This window comes from Carlito syrichta, unplaced genomic scaffold (assembly GCF_000164805.1).
Source record: "Carlito syrichta isolate Samal-C Ts95f unplaced genomic scaffold, Tarsius_syrichta-2.0.1 Scaffold305614, whole genome shotgun sequence".
In the NCBI taxonomy this organism is placed as follows: domain Eukaryota; kingdom Metazoa; phylum Chordata; class Mammalia; order Primates; family Tarsiidae; genus Carlito; species Carlito syrichta.
This window is the reverse complement of record NW_007249710.1, coordinates 97,510-118,533: the sequence shown is the minus strand read 5'-3', so window position 1 is coordinate 118,533 and position 21,024 is coordinate 97,510. Positions and strand designations below refer to the sequence as shown.

Genomic DNA, 21,024 nt, shown 5'->3' with positions numbered 1-21,024 from the left:
GAGATGCTCAAACAGATCGGATTATGTCGCACACCCATACTTTTTCAGAGGTTCCCAGGAGACATCTGTTGGTCTGAAAACTCCCCAGCATTTGAGAGGATACCATTGGACCTCTTTTCTGGGGAGAATACTTGTTCAGGAGAAATTTCACTTAGGTGGAGACAAAATTTCCTCCCAATAACCAAGAATCATGGAAATTTTCCTGAATGCAGATCAGCCCTGGATCAGGGGTCAGTTTAACCAAACTATGAATCCAAGTTAAACAACATTTAAGTAAGCAAGGCACAAATGGTCAATATTTAATCTTTGTTACATACCCCGCCACTCCACAGCATGTAGCTCTAGTAACTCCAGAGAACCTCTCCCCACTTTGAGAGGTCGGGGCAAGTGGATTGCCTGAGCCCGCGGGTTCGAGACCAGCACGGACAACATGGTGAGCCCTCATCTCTACGATAAATCAAAAATAAAAATAAAAAAATTAGCCGGGCATGGTAGCATGCGCCTGTAGTTCCGGCTACTCAGAAGACTGAGGCAGAAGAATCTCTGGAGCCCAGCAGGTTGACGTTTGGTGGCCATGAGTGTGCCACTGCACTTCAGCCTGAACGACAGAGTGAGACTCCAACTCAAAAAAAAAAAGAATATTTGCTCCCCAGTGTCCAACAAACATCTCTAATCCTTAGCCCCTGGACTTGGACTGCAGCGCCCCCGGCGGGCAACCAGCTATTTGAGTTTTCCAGTCTCATTTTCACCTGGGCGACATCTCACCTAACCAGCCGTTCTGCTTTTTCACCTTGTCTCTCAGGTGAAGGAGGCCATGCAGCGAATCCATGACCGAGGGAACATTGGCAAGTTAATTCTGGATGTAGAAAAGACCCCGACTCCACTGGTGAGTGAAAAGCAGCAGAATCTGTTCAATTCAACACAAGAGATGTACCAAGGGTCGATTAGGTATAGGCACACGTGGGGTGGCAGGAAATACAGGTCAATTGTGGACTAGCGGAGGAGACCAGGGGTAACCAAATGATTCCACAGATGAGGGATTCATCACAAACCAACATGAATGCTAAGAAGGGAAGGTGAATGCTGCAGTGAGAGCATTTAATGAGCAATCTGAAGGCGTAGACAGGAAGTGATAGGAAAAGTAGTCCTATTACAGGTGCCATCTCTTGGCTGCCACCAGTGGGAGAAATTCCTGATAAATTTCAATAAGTTAACATTCACGTTCCTAGCAGAATAATGCCAACTGTCTCTGAGAGGCTTCCTGATGGTTCCATTGATTTTGTCTTGTTTTACACCCTTATACCCAGGGGGTACCAGCAGGAATAGAGTACGTCCAACTCACATCCCATCTGCTCTTGCCAGGGCCGCTTGAGGAGGGACTGTGTTGTGTTTTAGTCAATGCACAGGCTATCAGACTGCGTGGATTCAAGCCCAGCTCTGAGCCTCTGTCTGTATCTGGGGCAAGTTACCTGGCAACTCAGCTTCAGTGCCCCATCTGTAAATTGGAGATTGATCAACTCTCGCAAGTCAGTTAGAATGGCATTCCTAAAGCATTGTCTGGTAAATACGAAGTTCCAGGTCATGTGTAACAAAGAAAATATTTAAGAGGGGTGTTTTGTTTCTTTGTTTACACTCATGTTGAGTCTTGGAACTATAACAGTCCTTTATAAAAGAGCAAAAACCTAAAATTTCTTGCATATTTTAGTCTAAAGAGTGTGTTTTTTTTTAGAAAGCAATACTTTTTTTGACTTTTGGAACCATCATGTAGTTTAAGTGCGTGACGGCCATTTCACTCAATGAAGGACAATTTAATAAGAGGGCATCTTACAATGTCTAAGTGATTAATTACAATATGTATATAGCTTATTAAATGCTTACTAAGCCCAGGACTGTTGGAAGGTCTATGAGGGGACAAAGTTAGGGAAGAGAAAGGGGCCAGGATGCCAGTCTTCCTTGCCCCTACATGGTAGTTCTTAAACAGGTGACCAAGTCTGTTTCAGCCCCATCTGTAGCAGGCCTACAGAATCCAGATCCATTCTGACAGTTTATTGCTTTTAAGCAAAACAGGTGACACCAGCTTCCCACTGTGATGCCTGCCCTCATGACACATGAGATGCTGCTGGGTCCTCAGGCAAATAGGAAGGATTGTCTGGCTAAGGGGGGATTCTCACCCGAGCAGGTGCTGACCAGCCCACCTTTCAGGGCAAGAGCTCGGGAGCTATCTTGGGATATGTCATTGTCCTTCTGAACCTCCTGAAGGCTTTGGGACCTAAAGAGACAGTGGAGACTGGGTATTAGGAGCATCCGTGTGATGGGGAGGAGGCCACGACCCGACTAAATGGAGGAACAGACTTGAAGGAGAGTCGAGATAAACGGAGGGCACCGGAAGATCAGGGGTAGATCCAGTGAGGACAGTTCTAGAGTCGGTACCTGATGGAAGAGGAAACAGCAACCAACTCCAGGCTCTGCAGGGTGTCGCTCTCCCCTCAGCAGGTGTTGACGGAGGGAGCCTCTCCTGCCCAGAACCTCCTCGCAACTAGGCTGGGCTAACATGGAGTGTGTCATGGGGTCAGAGCAGAGGCAGAGCTGCTGCCTCCCGACCCCACAGAACCAGAGGGCAAGTCTGCCCTGAATCTAACCATCTGGCCAGTGCCCAGAGAATGAGAATGGCCTCATCTGAAGGCTACTGACTTCTGCCTCCCCCACAGCTTCTGTGGTAACATCACCTCAGGGTCCATTATTGCTGTAAATAGAACTAACAACAATAATTATTATTATTGCTACTACGTCATAGAGCCACTGAGAAGATTAAAAGGGGTAATGACTAGGCTGGGCGCAGTAGCTCATGCCTATAAGCCCAGCACCTTGAGAGGCCAAGGCAGGAGGATTGCTTGAGCTTAAGAGTTTGAGAGACCAGCCTGGGCAGCATAGCGAAACCCCATCTCTACAAAAAAAAAATTAAAAAGTAGCCAAGCATGGTGGCATATGCCTGTAGTCCCAGCTACTCGGGAGACTGGGGTGGAAGGGTCGCCTAAGCTCAGGAGATCAAGGCTGCAGTGAGCCGTGATCAGGCCACTGCACTCCAGCCTGGGCAACAGAGACCCGGACTTAAATAAATAAATATACACACTTTTAAAATAAAACAAAAGGGGTAATGTGTGGGAGGTACCAGCACATTGATGAATATGTGATATGCACTACTAATGGAGTGTTCTCATGGTTAGTTATTCATGATTCTATAAGTATTTCTTGCAAACGTACCTCATTGCAGGAAAGAAAACTAGAGAGACCTGACCCTCTCCCATGGTGCCTACAGTTCAGTGAGGGCAGATGGACGTTGGTCAACGAGCCGCACATATAAATGGGGCAGTGCAGCTGTTGACCTGTGCTGCAAAGACGAGGCACCGGGCCACGAGAACTTGTCATAGGAGGATTGTTCCAGTTAGGGAAGTCTGGAAAGTCAAGGAAGTAGGCTGCGCCCTGAAGAAAGAGCAGGCATTAAGTAGCCAGAGGGGACGGAGGGATGGCACCCCAGGAAGAAAGCACTACATGTTCAAGGGCTCAGAGAGAAAGTCCAAGCCCAGGTAAGACAGCACAGCTGGGCTGAGATTTGGGGACCGAGTTCAGAAGGGGACATGGGGAAACAGAACTCATACACCCTGAGCCTCTATCATGTGCTTAGACCTTGGCTAGATACTTTATATACATTATTTAATTTTCTTTCACCTGGTTCTTATATCAACTTGGTAAGGTGGGTGGGTTGTCCCCCATTGTAGTGATGAAGGAAATGAAGATTCAGAAGGGTCATCATAACTGCCAGGTGCAGAAACTATATTCTAGTGGGGGAATATAGACAGCAAAGTAAATAAACATGCGTTTGACTGGGTGTGGTGACTCGTGTCTGTAATCTCACCACTTTGGGAGGCCGAGGTAGGAGGATTGCTTGAGCCCCGGCGTTCAATACCATCCTGGGCAATATAGCAAGACCCTGTTTCTACAAAAAAGGTATGTTTTTTTAATTATCCAAGTGTAGTGGTGCACACCTGCAGTTCCATCTACTTGAGTGGCTGAGTTGGGAGAATCCTTTGAACCTAGGAGGTGGAAGCTACAGTAAGCTATGATGGTGCCACTCACTCCAGCCTGAGCGATAGAATGAGACCCTGACTCTAAAATGAAAACAACACACACGTTTGTTAATGTTGTTTCTGCTCTTACTAAGTGACAGCATTAGGGCTTGAACCCTGGTATCCCTCCCACGTCCCTTGGCACTCAGTTCTCCTACATGCCACGGACTTCCTTTGCCAGCACCGGCCTCTCTTTAACTAAGAGCCAGTTCTGGCCACCGCAGCATGCTTGGTTTATGCACAGAACCTGCCAGGGATGCCTGGGAGATAACCCACCTCCCTGAGAGTAGCTCTCAGCCATGCCCCGGCTTCCCCACCCCTCAGGAGGGTAAACTCTGAGGCATGTCCCTCGTGGTCTTCCAGAGGTGCCCAGCAGGACTGGGTCAGCTGCCCCAGTATATACCCTGAGTTGGCTTCCTTGTATTTTCTGTCTTACTTCCTCTCTCCCCTGCTATTGTTTCCTGTGATCACTTCCCAACCTCCAAGTATTTGCACTCAAACCCCCCTCTCAGAGTCTGCTTCTTGGGAATGCCCAACACAGGACAGCTCATCCCACACTGCCTTCCAAGCAAGCAAGCAACTCTGGCTCCTAGTCCCCAAGAAGTCCTCCCATGGGTTTTGTCAGGTGCTCAGAGAAGGAAGGGGCCAGATCCATCCTCTGTTGAATTACAGATGGCCAACGACAGCACAGAGACCAGCGAGGCAGGGGAAGAGGAGGAGGACCACGAGGGAGACGGTGAAAACAAGGAGCGGATGCCCTTTATCCAGTAATCCAGGACCCAGGTGGGAGAGAGTAAAGGATGGCTTGGAAGAAGATGACTCAGCTGAGAAAACTCTTCTGTGCCCCAGTGAACAAATGCTATAGTCCAGTGTGTGTTGTATTTGTCTGCAGTCAGCTGAGCTAAAAAAAACAAAAACAAAAAAAGCTGTTGATCACTGTTGTTTTATGAAATTAAGTGCCAATCTCATTCCATGCGGTATTATGTCCCTCCCCGTCCTGTGTGTGACATGTTCCTCCTGCCGCTGTATCAAAACCATCCATCTGTGGGTCCTTCTCAACGGTTCCAGGACAACCTCGCAAATTAAAATGAGGCCCAACGCTTAAGATAAGTTTGGGTTAAAAGGTGTTATTATCACAGGACCATCCAGGTCCTAGAATTCTTCAGGCCAATGACGCTTTTTTGCTGCCAGCCACCCAGGTCTCTGATAAGGTCATTTGCCAATGTGGCCAGCAGAAAGAAGGTAGGCCAGAAGACATCTTCATGAGTCCATAAATTTAGAAACTCTCCAAATAGTATTTTTTCTCTCTCCATGGAAGAGGCAACTTCAGCCAAAATATTTGAGCCGCTTTGATTTGAGCCTCTTTTCTCTGACTGTCTGGTATGTGTTTGAGCCCTTCGCTGATTTTTACTCATAAACACAGGGAGGCAGGCATGGGTTTTTCAGGGTAGAAGAAGGGTCTGCAGCGTGAGCGTGAGGACCAGCCACAGAGATTTCTCCTCCCCAAAACCTGCCTCATCAGCCGAATCCTTCCCCCAGCCATGCTTACTTTAAGTTTAGGAAAACTCACCCCATACAGGACTCAATCAGAAGTCATTGCTGAGATTTACTTGTGTCTGCACATTTGCCATCAGCATTACCAATTTTGTTATTTTCAATTTCTGGTAGTAAGTGGCCACCCTAACCTTGGATCACCCAAGGAAGAGCCCCCTTACAGACCACAGATGGAAAAAAAAAATCAATAAGTATTTTTTTTCTTGCCAAAGCGTGTTCCAACACATAACAAATTCTAGTGTTACAAAACGTTGAAAGTCTGATGTGCAGTTCCTTCCCTCCAATATGTAAACCCATGGTGCAAAATATGTAGCACCTTTGCTCTCGGGAAACCAGGGACCAAGCTACTTGCTTGCACACCTTGTTCAATTTTCCATCTCCTAAGAGGCCCCACCCCCATACCATCTGACCAGACTTGAGAGATAAATACAGTTACCCTCAAGGAAGAGAAAGAGTCTCAATGTCTCCCCAACAGAATTCCTCCTTCGCTGTTTCCGGTCCTTTTAGCCAAAAGAGTTAACTCCGTCACTCACAAACCAAGCCTGAAACACAAGAAGCCCATGCGATTAGCGCCTCAACTTCCTTCGTGTTCTGGAAAACATCAGAGGGTTCCCACATTTTTCAATTTCTCCACCAACAAGCCCACCTTTGGGTGGACCCAACTCTTTCCCCAAGTGACAGGAATAAATACATCTCAGCAGTTATCTGTGTGATTTCCAAAATCCCTTTGTAAAAAATGTCACCTCGTCCATCATGTTCTTTTTTTCGATCCTAAGCTTGTGATGATAACATATTTATGCCAAATATTTATCTGAAAGAAGTTTCTCCTCATTGTGAATGTATGTGTAAACTATGAAGACAAGAAAGGGTGCTGCCATCAGATGAGCCAAGGGATGGGAGAATTTCAAAAGAAACCAACATCATCTTCTCTTTCTACCCAAGGGCTCACTAATATTCCCGTTCTGGGCCATCGAGAGAGATCATGGGGTGATTATGCTCTCATTACCTTTGCTAAGTGCTATATTACTGGCTGTGTTTCTCCCATAACCATGCTAAAAAGGAGGTCTTAAGAAGAACTGCTATCCAAGGGACATCCCTAGTAACCTGGCAAAAATGGCATTTTCCAGGGTTAGAGGAGCAAAGAGCCACTGGTCATATTCTAGGACTCTCCATCTCTAGGGTGGTGGGAACTTGACATTCAGAATCTAACTGGTCTTTGTTATGTCTAGAGGTAAAGCGTAAAAAGTCATTGCTCCCCAAATCTGTTTGTTGTTTTTTTTTTTAACTAGCAACGTTAATCCAATAATCACAAATACGCCAGTTAGCTACAGAAAACCCTTTCTTCTCCTCAGAATACAGAATGAGAAAACTAGAGTTTGACCAATAAGATCCATTTCTGCCATGAAGAATGGGGGAAAAATAAAATATTAAAATTTAAGCACCTTCTTTCCCGTCTCTTGTTTGTTTTTCTGAAGAAAGTGTAAAGAACGTCTCAGTCTGCCTTAAAGGGACTGTGAAGGCTTTTTTGTAATTTAAGCTTGATTGGAGTGAACCGAAACATTGTCTAATGTCTTTGTGGCTTTAGAGCTTTTGTTATATTGTGCCTACAAAGCAAATTATGTTTACATAAAAAATATAAATAAAGTATTCAGCATAGCAAAACCTCACCTGGCATCTGTTATTACACATAAATCATTTTTTGATAAATGGTCCTACTATGAATATTCAAGGAATGGGTAACAGAAAAAGGAATAATTGACTGGGCATGGTGGCTTACACCTATAATCCCAGCACTTTGGGAGGCTGAGGTGAGAGGGTTGCCTGAGCCCACAGGTTCGAGACCAGACTGGGCAACTTGGTGAGACCTCATCTCTACAATAAATCAAAAAAATTAGCCGGGCATGGTGGTGCATGCCTATAGTTCCACCTACTTGGAAGGCTGAGGCAGAAGGATCACCTGAGCCCAGCAGGTCGAGTCTTTAGTGACCGTGAGCTTGTCACTGCACTTTAGTCCAGGCAACACAGTGAGACTCCAACTCAAAAAAAAAGGAAAAATTTAAAATGTGATAGAAGTGTCTCTAGATGAGAAACTAAAAACTTCATGCAGAAAATAGGGGTCAACATGAAAAAAGCCTTTAGAAAAACATTCAGTTTCACTCAAGCTAGAAAGTAAAACCACAGATAAAAAGAACTATTAAGAACATCACATAATAAGTGATGATGACAACAATGGTGATACAGATAATAATAATAATAATAAAACAACAATTATAGTGGCAAAAATTTATAAGGCACCTACTATATGCTACTAAAAGAATTGTATGTGTATTAATTCACTTATACAGGTGACAAGCCCTAATAGGTAAGGTCTAGCATTAGGCCCACATATAGGTGACAAGACTGAGGCACAGGAACTTTTACACTTGCCTAAGATCACACACTAGTGACAGAACCAGGACTCACCAATTTCAAGTCATGTTTCACTGCTAGAATCTATGCTCTTAACCACCCTATCGTGCTGCCTTGAATCTTAAATACGGGTAAAATGCAATACATTTCAAATGGTCATCCTTTGCTCACCTGAAACTCTTTAGGGATTCTGTCTCCTCTGACTTCAAGGATATGCTTGTAAATTTGGTGTGCGTTGTTGCAAATAATATGCATGTCAACAAGCATCTTTTGGGGGTGGGGATCTGGCCCTTCATCCAAGTGTTCAGGGAAGGGCCTGATTTGAAAACTCACACATCTCATCAACAATTTTCATTTTCATCATCTAAAACCCTGAAGGTTATGAAGAGATACACAAAAGTAAATCTCCCAGGGCTGGGATTTCACAGAAGAGGAATCCATTACTGGGGGGTAGGAGGGAGGCTGTGCTATATTTTACTATATTTTTCAGCAGGAAGCCAACAAAATAGAGTCAGGATGCATGTCGATAAAACACCTCATGTATAAACCTGAATTAACAAAGTAGAAAAGTTAGTGAAAATTTATTGTCAGTGAATTCTTATGAAGTCACATTGTATCAAGAATTTTCTCATACGTTCTTGCTCGTTGTTCACGTTCTCTGTATAAGTCCCGTAGCTGCACCTAGCCAGTGTGGGTGATGTGTCACATTTAAACACAGCCCAGCCACAAAAACTGGAATCCAAACTAAAATCCATACGTTCACTTATAACTCTGAGAATGAGAAGGTGGTCTAACAGCAGTTGGAAACAAAATATTTTTGATCAGTTTGCAGGAGATCAGGGTAGTAGTGGAGGTAAACGTTTCAGAAGTCATTAGGGGCACACAGAACATTTGTGTAAGACCAAGGAGATGAGAAATTTGAAGAATAGAGTTGAAGTATGAGATTGTGGGGATGGAGTGGCATAGGAGAGAAGCACAATGGGAAATTGGTGCTGGTTTAAGGGTCTCTGAAGGTGGTAATCTTGAATGTCCAAGGAAAGGAAGAAGGACATGCAATGATGTGACCTGAAAGCTTGATGGTGGAGGATATTTCTGAGGGTGAGTGCAGGGTTTAATGGGAGGAGAGCTGAGAGATGGGCCCAAAGGTAGTTAGGAGTCAGACAACAAATGCCTTGACTTCCTTTGCCCTGGTTTGAGTTCTCCAGAATCAGACACTGAAATAAGAATTTGAATGTAAGTCATTTTGGGGAGATGACCCAAGAAGCACAGATGGCTGCGGGGGAGTGGAGAAAAAGGGGAAGGAAGCTTATTCTGGGTATGTTGGTGAACAGGTCACCACTGTAGGACACTATAAGTGTGACCAGAATAGTCCCACTTGCAGGGTAAAGATGTGGTCATGTTTACCTATCAGTTCCCACGCATTGCTGTGGGGGAACTACTCCCAATAAGGGTGCTGATTCTCTGCCCCTCCTGTCTTGTCCCTTGTATGAACCGAGCATACTGCTGTGGCCAGTGGCCTCAGACAGGGAGCCACAAGAAGCTGTTGGTTTGTATGGCAGCAGTGAAAGGATATAGAAGCGGTGCCCACAACTTCTACTATAACTTGTCTTGAGCACTTACTTTGTTATCTTTAAGTCAAAGAGAGAAGCTTTTTAGGCTTTTCATAAACTATATTCCAGTTTTAGTAACCACTCCCAACTCCAACTATCCTGTTTATCTCACACCACTCCTTCCTTTTTTGCATTTTCTTTTGTTAATTGTTAGCTTCACTAAGAGAATAGTTTCAACTCAAACAAGACAGCCAAAATGCCTCGCCATCTCACCAGGATACATTAGTCCATTGGATCTTCCTACCAAATGTCAAGCCTCTTTTTCATTGGGACAAAAAAAAAAAAAAATCTGTGGCTCTGTATTACACAGTACCACATGTTTATTCAAGGCATTTTTTTTTTTTTTGAGTTGGTGTCTCACTCTGTCACCCAGACTGGAGTGCAGTGGCACTCTCCCAGCCACCGCAGCCTCAACCTGCTGGGCTCCGGCGATCCTTCCGCCTCATCTTTCCAAGTAGCTGGAACTACAGGTGCGCCCTACCATGCCCGGCTAATTTTTTGATTTATTGTAGAGATGAGGTCTCGCCAAGTTGCCCAGGCGGGTCTCGAACCCGCGGGCTCAAGCAATTCACTCACCTCAGCTTCCCAAAGCGTGGGATTACAGGCTGAGCCACCGAGCCCGGCTTATTCAAGGCATTTTTCATGAGTATTTACTAGGCACAGGATCCTGTTCTGTATCCTAGAAATAGAAAGAAAATAAACCAGGCATGGTGGCTCATGCCTGTAATCCCAGCACTTTGGGAGGACAAGGCGAGAGGATTGCTTGAGCCCAGGAGTTCAAGACCAGCCTGGGCAATATAGCGAGACCTTGCCTCTACAAAAAAATTTAAAAATTAGCCTGGCATGAAGGTGCACACCTGTATCCCAGCTACTCAGGAGGCTGAGATGGAAGAATTGACTGAACCCAGGAGGTCAAGTCTGTGGTGAGCTATGATTATACCACTGCACTTGAGCATGGAAGACAGAACGAGACCCCAGAGAGAGAGGGAGAATTAAAGTACTTAAAGCACACAGTATAGTGCCTGGCACACAGTAAGCACTCAACATTAGCTTCCTTTTTCTAGACCCATTTGCCAATACAGGAAAGAATGAGATATTTGGGAAATACTCAGTAGCTCCCATCTTCTTTTTTTAAACAACGAGACTCTATAGATCTCGATACTGTACTTCCAGATTTGTTTGTGGGAGGAAAAAAATAAATGTTTTTACATTCTCTGCCATGAGCAGAATGAGCAGAACAACTATTACCAGCCAAGCAAAGATGCCGGGAAATATGTCCCAGAGTTATTCAAATTGGCACTCAAATACCCAAACAAAGGAGAAATAAGGACAACAGAAATATCAGCACAGCACAGGCATGTGTACCCACAGGAATGAAGAGCGTAAGCCTTGGAATCTTTCAAATCAGGGAGCAAATTTGGGCAATTTGCTTGCCGTCTGAGCTTCCCCCTTTTAAAACAGAGATGATCATATTGTGTATGTTCTAGAAGATCAAATGTAACAGTGCATGTGTAACCTTATTGAAAACATAACCCACACATTCCAGTGCAAAAGCCACATTATGAATGCCTTCAAGACAAGGATTTTCAATTCATTCAGCAAAGACTGATCAAATGCAGAGCATGTTACTGGAATAATATGTGTAGTATCTTAGTTACAAAAATAAGATATGTATAGCCTCTGTCATCCAGGAGCTCATAGCTTAATGATGTGCTTTTAAAAAGTAAGTTTTATCTCCTGTGCAAATGGCAATTTATTTGTAGAGCCTGCCTTGGTTCTGAGAGCTTATGTGGGCTAAGTGGGAAAGAGTGCTGTAATTGATGAAAATGTCAATCAGGAACAGAGGACGAGAGACGTCTAGAAGCAACTGTCATTAGGCACATCAGTGGAGAAACACAAGGTAGTTCCATGGAACAGTCCACTTAGATATTGCATGCATCAAGAAAAGAGATAAGATATTGATAGGACCAGATTGTGGAAAGCCAAGAATTTCACTTCAAAGGTTCCGGATTTTGTACTAAAGTGGGGAGATTTGTCAAGGGATTAATCAGGAAATTGCTGAGAAAGGTCATAGGTAAGTAGCAGGCCATGGGAAATATTCTTCAAATGAACTTTACCATTTTACTTGATCCAGCTGTGGAAAGTGGAACAGATGGGGGTGCCATGTTAAAATAACAGTTCTTTGACCCATTTCCCAGTATCCACCCATAGTCTGTTTAGTCATGAGTTTAGGTGGCTACTAAATTGGCATGAGTAGGAGAAGCAATGAAACAAGGAGAGGATGGTGGGTCAGGCTTTACCTGAGGAACTGGGATGTCTTTTCCATAGGAGGCCCCCAGAAAGTAAATCACCCGCTATGGGAATCAAAACTAACACAGGACAATGACACATGTGACATGCTCATAAACACTCATAAATACTGGAATGGTTTTCAAAAACTGTTCCAGCTCAGATTCAGGAGCTTTCCATAGAGTAAAACCAAAATCAAGGCAAACCATGAAAACAAAACTCACATTTATTGAGGACTTACTCTTTGCCAGGCATTTTCCACATACCCTCACTAAATCACAGCAATACCTTGAAAAGTAGGCATCATCCCCACTAAGGATAAAGACACTAGATTTCAGAGAGACTAGGTGGCCTGCCCATGTTCACTCAGTCAGAAATCAGAGCAGTCCAGGACTCCATAAGACAGAAAGTCTTCTCCCAAAGGCTAGGGAAGATGGGGGTTAGCAGTTCCAACTTAACATCCTCCTGGCAGTTGGAATCTCCGCTTTTGACAAACAAAAAGAACTTCCTCTTCATCGCTCTAGTGTGAATTAAGGTGCTCTCAGGAGGGCTTTGATTAGTCCAGCTTGAGTCACGTGCCCATCCATAACCAATCATTGACCAAAGGGATGGCTATTCTGATTGGCCAGCCTGGGTCACATGCCCTCCTGTGATTGGCCATGGTAGGTTCCACCCTACTAAGACCATGTCAAGTGCCAGAAGGATAGACCCTCCTAGGAAGAAATGCTGGGCAGTTAAACCTATGTTTATCATAGCTGCAGTACATTGAGTACTCACTGTGTGTCAGATACCATTCTAAGGCCCTGTAGCAATCACCATTCATATCCCGCCACATTCATCTTGGTACACCAAACTTTACTTACAGCTATAGGCAGTTCCTGACATTGGGACAGCTTCCCACTTCAAGCACCTACATTGGTCTTTCTTCTTCTGTGCCTGCAGGCTTACTCCAACACTGCGGGGCACAAATGCACAAGGGTAACCCAGAATTACTGCAGTGGGGAGTAGGGCAGCCCCAATCAGTGAAGGATGGAGCCAATGGATAAATGTTTCATATTTTCCATCTTCTGATGTATTATTCTGAGGCATGTTTCACACAGTATCTCAAGGGTACCATCCGTGGGATCAAGCCCAAGTTGCCTACAACGGCAACTCACTCATCAGCATGCCCCCTCATTGGCTTTTTCCCCTTATTTTATTCTCTGACACTGCTTTCCGAGCTTACCTTCCAAATAAAATACCTCCATCCAAGTATTTACCTGAGGGGCCATTTTTGAGGAACCCAAATAAAGACAGCATTAACAACCCTATAAAGTAAGTGGCACCATCCCCATTTTATTGAAGACAAAATGAAGTTCAGAGAAGTTAAATAAAATGCCCAAAACTACAGAGCTAGCAACTGAATTTTCAGATTTTAAGCCTAGAAATCAAGCCAAGCTCTTTCTAATACCCAAGTCACTGAAAATATGCAGTACTGCTTAAGTTGGAAAAAATTATTCAAAAGCTAAGCTAGTGTCATAATTAAAATGATTTCTGGGGCCAGCCCTTCTCAGTTTTTCAAAAGTCTGCCCAGGGTGTAAGAAGGGATTATTGCTGTTTTCCTGACTCTGAAGAACTCTATCCAAGGCCAACGGGAAGGGGCCCAGCAGCCGTGATGAGTTAATGGACCATGCTGGGAAAAAGGGAATCAGACCAACACAAAGAATAACAATACATTTGGTCTCTTTACCTTTTGCTAAAACAAGCATAAATACCTATTTACTGAGCCTAGGCGAATGCTCAGGCTGACTGCTGATGCTAAAATCTGCTATGACTACTGCCTTTGGGGACAGAAGTCTGAGTATCCCAAAGATTTTGAGGTTAATCAACTAGCAAGTAAGAAAAGAAGTCAGTGCATCTTCAGATTGACACTTAGAGTATTCAGTTATCAATTAGATGAATTAAGAGTATATCAAAAACTTCTATTCTCACTCAAGAGTCTCAATGTCTCTCCCTCTCTCTCTCTACCCCCCAAAGTAAACCCCTTATTAAGAAGATTCAGCTCAATTCTACAAATATTTACTAAGCCTTAGCTATGTGCATGACCTTGTTTTGTTTTTCATGGTATGAAGAATTCAGAGGTAAACACAGCCTGGCCACTGTTGGCAAAAGGCCCACTATCTAAAAGATAGCGTGAGACAGGAACACCGGTCACCAGGAAAAACTTAGCAACCTGCAAAGGATAGATGCATGGAGCTCTGGGGTGCAAAGCTGGAAGAGGTGATATTCGAGCAGAGGATAAGAAAGTCTGTATGGAATGAAGATGGGGTGTCTACACTCTTGGTTTTGCTGGCCGAAAATAGATTCTACCCCTAATTATAGTTCCATGGTCAAAAACAAGGACTCTGAATATAGATGGCCGCCTATCTTATAGGTACCAGCTGTATGACCTTGAACAAGTTATTGAGCCTCTGAACCTTGGTTGCCTCTTCAGTAAAATGGGTATGATGACACTAAAACATTACCAGGTTGTGGTGGGTATGAAGTGAGTTCATAGATGCAAGATGCTTAAGTGAATGCCTGACACATAGTGATTGTAATTGTGAGGTACTGTGCTCATTGCACCTGATTTTCCTCTGGGAAAAGACCCCTAACCCCTTGTATGTTGTGTTGGGGATTCTATGACTCCAGATTTTTGTCATATTAGGCTCCAGATATTTTTCTTAATATTTTATATATACTATTATGTCATTAGTATTTCTTCTTAAATCAACTCACTTTTAAATACATATTTTTTTTTTAATGTTGTGATTGCCATAAGTGAAAATCAATGCCACTTACCATGAATAGAAAGTAATAATAAACATTGATAGGATGGAGCCAGGTTAGGGACCCCCACTGGCCAAATGTGAGGTAATTTGAGTGTCAAAATAAATTATATAACTCACGAATAAAATAAAAACCCATGAGCTCACCAGTAAATAATAAGTAATTACAGACAATTGAAAAGAATAAATACAAAATAAATGATAGAGTAAGAAAATCAACTAGCTGGTGAAAGTTTGATGAGAAACAGTTTTTTCTTAGTATCAAAATATTTATTTCCCCACAGTCAAGCACAGTGGCTCATGCCTATAATCCCAGCACTTTGGGAGGCAGAGGTAAGAGGATTGCCTGAGCCCAGGAGTTCGAGATCAGCCTGGGCAACTTGGTGAGAACTTGACTCTACAATAAATCAAAAAATTAGCCAGGCGCCTGTAGTTCCAGCTACTTGGAAGGCTGAGTTGCCTGAGCCCAGAAGGTCAAGGCTGTGGTGGCCTTGAGCCTGCCACTGTACTCCAGCCTGGGTGAAAGAGTATGACTCTGGCTCAAACAAACAAACAAATCCCCACAAATTACCTATTAATTACAAAGTGAAAACTGAAAACTTTACAACTGAGAAACATGGTAGGCAACACCTTACCCAAGTTATCAAAGGCAACATCACCAATACGGACAAACCTATGACATCTACTTCCTGATACCATACACTGAAAAGGACACAATATCACTTCTGTACTATTTCTGCCAAAATATGCACAATTAAATTTTTTCATGAAAAATACCAGACAAACCTAGACTGAGAAACGGTCTAAGAAAATAACCAAAAACATGGCCTGTCCTCTTCAAAAATGACAAAATCAAGAAAGCCAAAGAAAGACTGAAAAACCAAAAATGTAACAAGATTAAATAGTCGACAGGACAAGTAAATACAATGTGAGTTCCTGAATTGAATTCTGGTCTGAGGCAGCAGTGAAGGGAGAAACTATAAAGAACATTGTTGAGACAGCTGATAAAATTGAACATGAAATATAGATTAGATAATAGCATTATGTCAATATAACATTGCATGATTTAGATCATCGCATTGTGTTTATGTAAAAGAATTTCTTAGAAAACGCATACTTATGTACTTAGGTCTAAAGGAGAATCATGTCTTCAACACTTGTTTACTCAGGGTTTAAAATAAACCAGGTGCAGTGGCTCATGCCTGTCTATCCCAGCACTTTAGGAGGCCAAGGCGAGAGGATTGCCTGAGCTCAGGGGTTTGAGACCAGCCTGGGCAACTTGGTGAGACCTCGTCTCTACAATAAATAAAAAAATAAGCTGGACATGGTAGCACACACTTGTAGTTCCAGCTATTTGGAAGGTTGAGGAGGAAGGATTGGCTGAGCCCAGCAGCTCGATGCTGCAGCAGCCGTGAGCATGCCACAGCACTCCAGCCCAGGCAACAGAGTGAGACTCTGACTCAAAAGTAAACAAACAAACAAACAAACAAATAAATAAATACATAAATAATATTATACAAAGAAAATGAAAATTATAAAGCAAATGGGACAAAATGTAATCTGTAAGCAAATCTGGGTATAGGGTATAAAGGAGTTCTTTATATAATTTTTGCAATCTTTCTGTAAGTTGGAAATTATATTAAAATTAAAAATTGCCAAAAGAACACTAACACAATTAATATAGCAAAACGTTTTATTGCCAGGCTCGGTGGCTCAGCCTGTAATCCCACGCTTTGGGAGGCTGAGGTGAGTGGATTGCCTGAGCCCAGCAGGTCGAGCCCAGCAGTTCAAGACCCGCCTGGGCAACTTGGCGAGACCTCATCTCTACAATAAATCAAAAAATTAGCCAGGCATGGTAGTGCACGCCTGTAGTTCCAGCTACTTGGAAGGCTGAGGCAGAAAGATCGCTGGAGCCCAGCAGGTCGAGGCTGCAGTGGCTGGGAGCGGCCACTGCATTCCAGTCTGGGTGACAGAGTAAGACTCCAACTCAAAAAATATATATATATATATTTTATTAAAGTCAAGTTAAAAACCATTGCCTATTGAAGTCTCTGAACTTGTGACCAGTTTCTTGTTGATAAAAAAGAGATTAGCAAGTTTCAGAAAGATTTTAAATGGCATACCAACATCATATAAAACTGCCTCCTCCTTGACACCATAATCAAAACTTAAAGAGCATTGGAATGGGAATAGCATTCTCCAACACTCTTTAACATATGTGCCCCAGTGGTAAGAACACTTAACTTTGGGAAAACCTTCTCTCAAGCAAATAAGCCTTGTAGAAACTTTAATTCATTGAGCAGCTGGAACCAGGGAAGGCAGGAGGCCAGGACAGTCTGACTTTCTTGCATAGCTCTTGGCTGAGAAGACATGCTGGTGCATATAATTTAATACCCTGGTTTCGTCTGTAAGAAATCCACTTTGCTCACAACAATTTTGAAACAAATCTCACTTCTGGGTGGTGACAATATTTCCTATAGCCAGCCGTTTCTATTTAAGTGCTGGCTAAACCCAGCTTCAATAATGAATCATCAGGACAGTTTTGTTTTCTTCACACCAGGAGACTCAGATGGAAAGAGAAACCATCTGTCTACCACTCTTACAGTCCATTTCCAGTTCACCTGCAGTCCCAAAATCAAGATAGGATCCCCCAAAGGGCCCCCCAAGATGTTCCCAATACTTTGAAAGGGTTAAACTTCAGTGGCATCAACTACCACAGCCAGACCCATTGAGTTTCTGACTGTAGTGTTGAGAATTCCCAGTAATTTTTATTTATCAGTTACCAAAATGAGAGATCCCTGCGAAGTAATAATTCAGTCTGCATGAATTATTTCATTTAATCCTTTCACCACTTGAGATTGTACCCTCATTTTACTCTCATGACAAAACCAGCCGGGCACGGCAGCTCACATCTGTAACCCCAGCACTTTGGGAGGTGGAAGCAAGAGGATTGCCTGGGTCCAGGGGTTTGAGACCAGCCTGGGCAAGTTGGCGAGAACTCATCTCTACAATAAATAAAAAAAATTAGCCAAGTCTGGTGGCTTGTGCCTGTAGTTCCAGCTACTTGGAAGGCTGAGGTGGAAGGATCACCTGAGCCCAGCAGGTTGAGGCTGCAGTGATCCTGATCATGCCACTGCACTCCAGCCTGGGCGACAGAGTAGACTCTGACTCAACAGAAAAAAGAAAGAGAAAAAACTGAGTCTGGGAAAGGTAAGCAAAGCAATTCACCTAGGTTGTAGGCTGCAGCTACATGATACCATGATTCAGACCCATACTGTCTATCTCAGGGTCCACATGCTCAGCCACTATCAACCACTAATCTGTACTGCCCCATGGAAAATAAAAGAACCATCTTGCTGGTGAGTTGCCAGCTAAGAAACATAATACTCAGTTGCATTTGAATTTCAGACAATGAATTTTTTAGTATAACGATGTCCCAAATAGCACATAATATATACCAAAAAAGTATTTGTTGCTTATCTGAAGTTCCAGTGTAGTTGGGCATTCATTCAGTGTTTTCATTTGCTAAATCTGAAAACCCTATACCTGGTAGGACCCAAACTCATACAGCCTCTAGGTCAGAAGATATGTGGCTTAACTATTAGGCCACAGGACTCAACCACACCAGTGGGATCCATAACTTCTGGAATCTTCCACAAAGGTCTGCATGCCCAATAACCTTCTGGTCATTATAGAATTTGGGGCGATTGATGAGGTTATTGGTACATGAGCTCTAGAAAGATGCCAGAGAATCCCACAAGTAGTTATTATAAGGAAGTAATAGGGGTATCTGTGGGCTGAACCCATAGTACAAGGTCCGATGAATAAGATAGAGAAGACTGAGCCTCAATTCTCAAACCTGACAAGCCCTGGATTGAGCATTGTCAGCTGTGTGACGATGATTTCACCTTCCCTTATTCCTCCCCTATGCAAAAGGAAAACATTGAGCTAGGCTGAAGATTGCCTCCAAGTATGGTCCCCAGGCTGCCTGCACCAGAAGCACCCAGAGAAGTCGTCAAACAAGGTAGATCTTGATCCCCACCCCAGACCAACCAAACCAAACATTTTAGCAGAAGAGCCAAAGGAAAAAATGCATTTTTCTAAGATCCTCGAGAAATTCTGATACATTCTGAAGTTCAAAACCAACTGGACCAATGAAATTTGAAACTGGACACAGATTGAAAAAAAGCTAAACATCATGTTCAATTCCATTCATGTGAAATGTCCATATCAGATAAATTTATAGAAACAATGGGTGGGTCAGGGTATAGACAGGAGGGAGCCAAGAGTGACTGCTTAATGGGCATGGGTTTCCTTTGAGAGCAATGAAAATGTTCCGGAGTTTGATAGTTGTGGTGGTTGTGCAGTCTTGTGAATATACTAACAACCACTGAATTGTACACTTAGAAATCATGAATTTTATGATATGTGAATTATATATCAATTTTAAAATATACTAATGCATTTAAAATGGTAATGGAAAAATATCCACTGGACTAGATGGTCATAGATCAAGGTTCCCCAGAGTGTACCCACCAGGATTCTCTGATAAAAGCCTCCATGGAAACTGAATATTAGAACTTGTCTCAAAAGATCTCAGGGCAGTTACTAGGAAGAAAAGTTTCTGAGACATCCTGTCATTAAACGAATAAATATCTTTGGCCTAGAAATTTGGCCTAGTAACTTACCTTCATTCTAAAGAACACATGACTAAATATTCATGAAATAGTCACATTGAGTTGTATATACCTGTGAGACTTCAAGTCCTTAGTCCATGGTCAATCTCTGAAGTTGACATATGGATTAGAGGGCCCTTTGCATTAATACGACAGCCTCCAGCTAGGGAAGTGGTCTGCATGCACACTGAATCACATAAATATACCCCATCTTCTAATCATAATTCTTTCATGGTCACTTGTCTTCTCTTTTACAAACAAAACTTACCTACTTCATGCAAGAGCTATTTTTCCTCCATTTTTTCAGTTAAGGCAGAGAATTTAGCCACACTCGGTAAATATTTGCAGATTTATTAATGAAGAAGGTTAAGTTCAAAGGCAAGATATGCCTGCTTCACAGACACACAGCTCTAGTGTAGAACACGGCCTATAATGTTAGGCTAGAAGAAAGTACGGTATGATGAAAGACACCACATCTTTGGAGACAGAACTGGATTCAAACCCTTTCTTCATTTGTTCAGCACATTTTAATTACACTCCATCCATGTGCTAGACACTAGAGAAAGGATGGTGCATGATTAGATATAAACCTCAAATTCTCTGGAGCTGTGAGCATTCAGTCTAGAGTCTCTGCTACTTGGCTGTGTGGTATGATCTTGGGTAATTTACAGAAGGTCTCTGGATTCGTTTTCTGTTGCTGAATAACGATTTACCACAAATTTAAGGGCTTAAAACAACATATGTTTATTGTCCCATGGTTTCCATGGGTCAGGAATCTGGACATGGTTTAACTGGGTCCTTTGCATAGGGTCACACAAGGCTACCATCAAGGTGTCAGCAGGTTCTAGTCTCTCTGGAGCTCAGGGTCCCCTTCCATAGTCACATGCTCACAGGCCATCTCATAGCACAGCAGCATATTTCTGCCTTCATGGAAGACCTGGACCTTCTTGTTAAGGGCTTACCATATTAGGCTAGGTGCACACAGGATAATCTTCCTGTCAATTCAAAGTCAACTGATTAGGCACCTTGATTTCATTTACAAAACTTCTTCACCTTTGTCATATTCTACTTTCATGAAGTAAACCACAGGTTCTATCCATACTCAAGGGGAGGGGATGATACAAGGGTGTGGAAACCACGGGCTAGGATAAAGGGGAAAGGGGATGGGGAAGTCAACTTCCAATTCTGCCTATCATCCTCTGTAAGTATCAGTTCCTCTATCTGCAATTATATTTCTGCCCATCATACTCTCTAAATACTAGTTGTCTTGACCATAAAATAGAAAGAGCACCACCACCTTGCAATATTGTGAGAGAATTAAATGAGAAGTCCCAAGCAAAGCCTTGTCAATACTCCCTTAGAAAGAATAGCAAATATTTACCATGATTCGCTACAGACAAAAAGTGGAAACAGTTGGATGGCCAGAATATTATAGTGATCGAGGACATGACTCAAAAATCAAACTGCATGGATTTCATAAACCCTGGCCCTATTGCTAATTTACTACCTGTGGGTCCATGGGCAGGCCTGTCATAAATTCACGTAACCACATCAT

General features: G+C 43.0%; 1 protein-coding gene across 1 annotated transcript in view; it reads left to right on the top strand.

Moving 5' to 3' along the window:
* Positions 1-7,345, top strand: part of VAT1L (vesicle amine transport 1 like) — a 180,856-nt gene extending 173,511 nt beyond the window's left edge. The window contains exons 8-9 of the mRNA XM_008061797.2: positions 803-886; positions 4,797-7,345. Of these exons, the coding sequence (XP_008059988.1) occupies positions 803-886; positions 4,797-4,895 (183 nt within the window). The 3' untranslated portion in view covers positions 4,896-7,345. The remainder of the gene's footprint in view (positions 1-802; positions 887-4,796) is intronic.
* Positions 7,346-21,024: the final 13,679 nt, after the last annotated feature.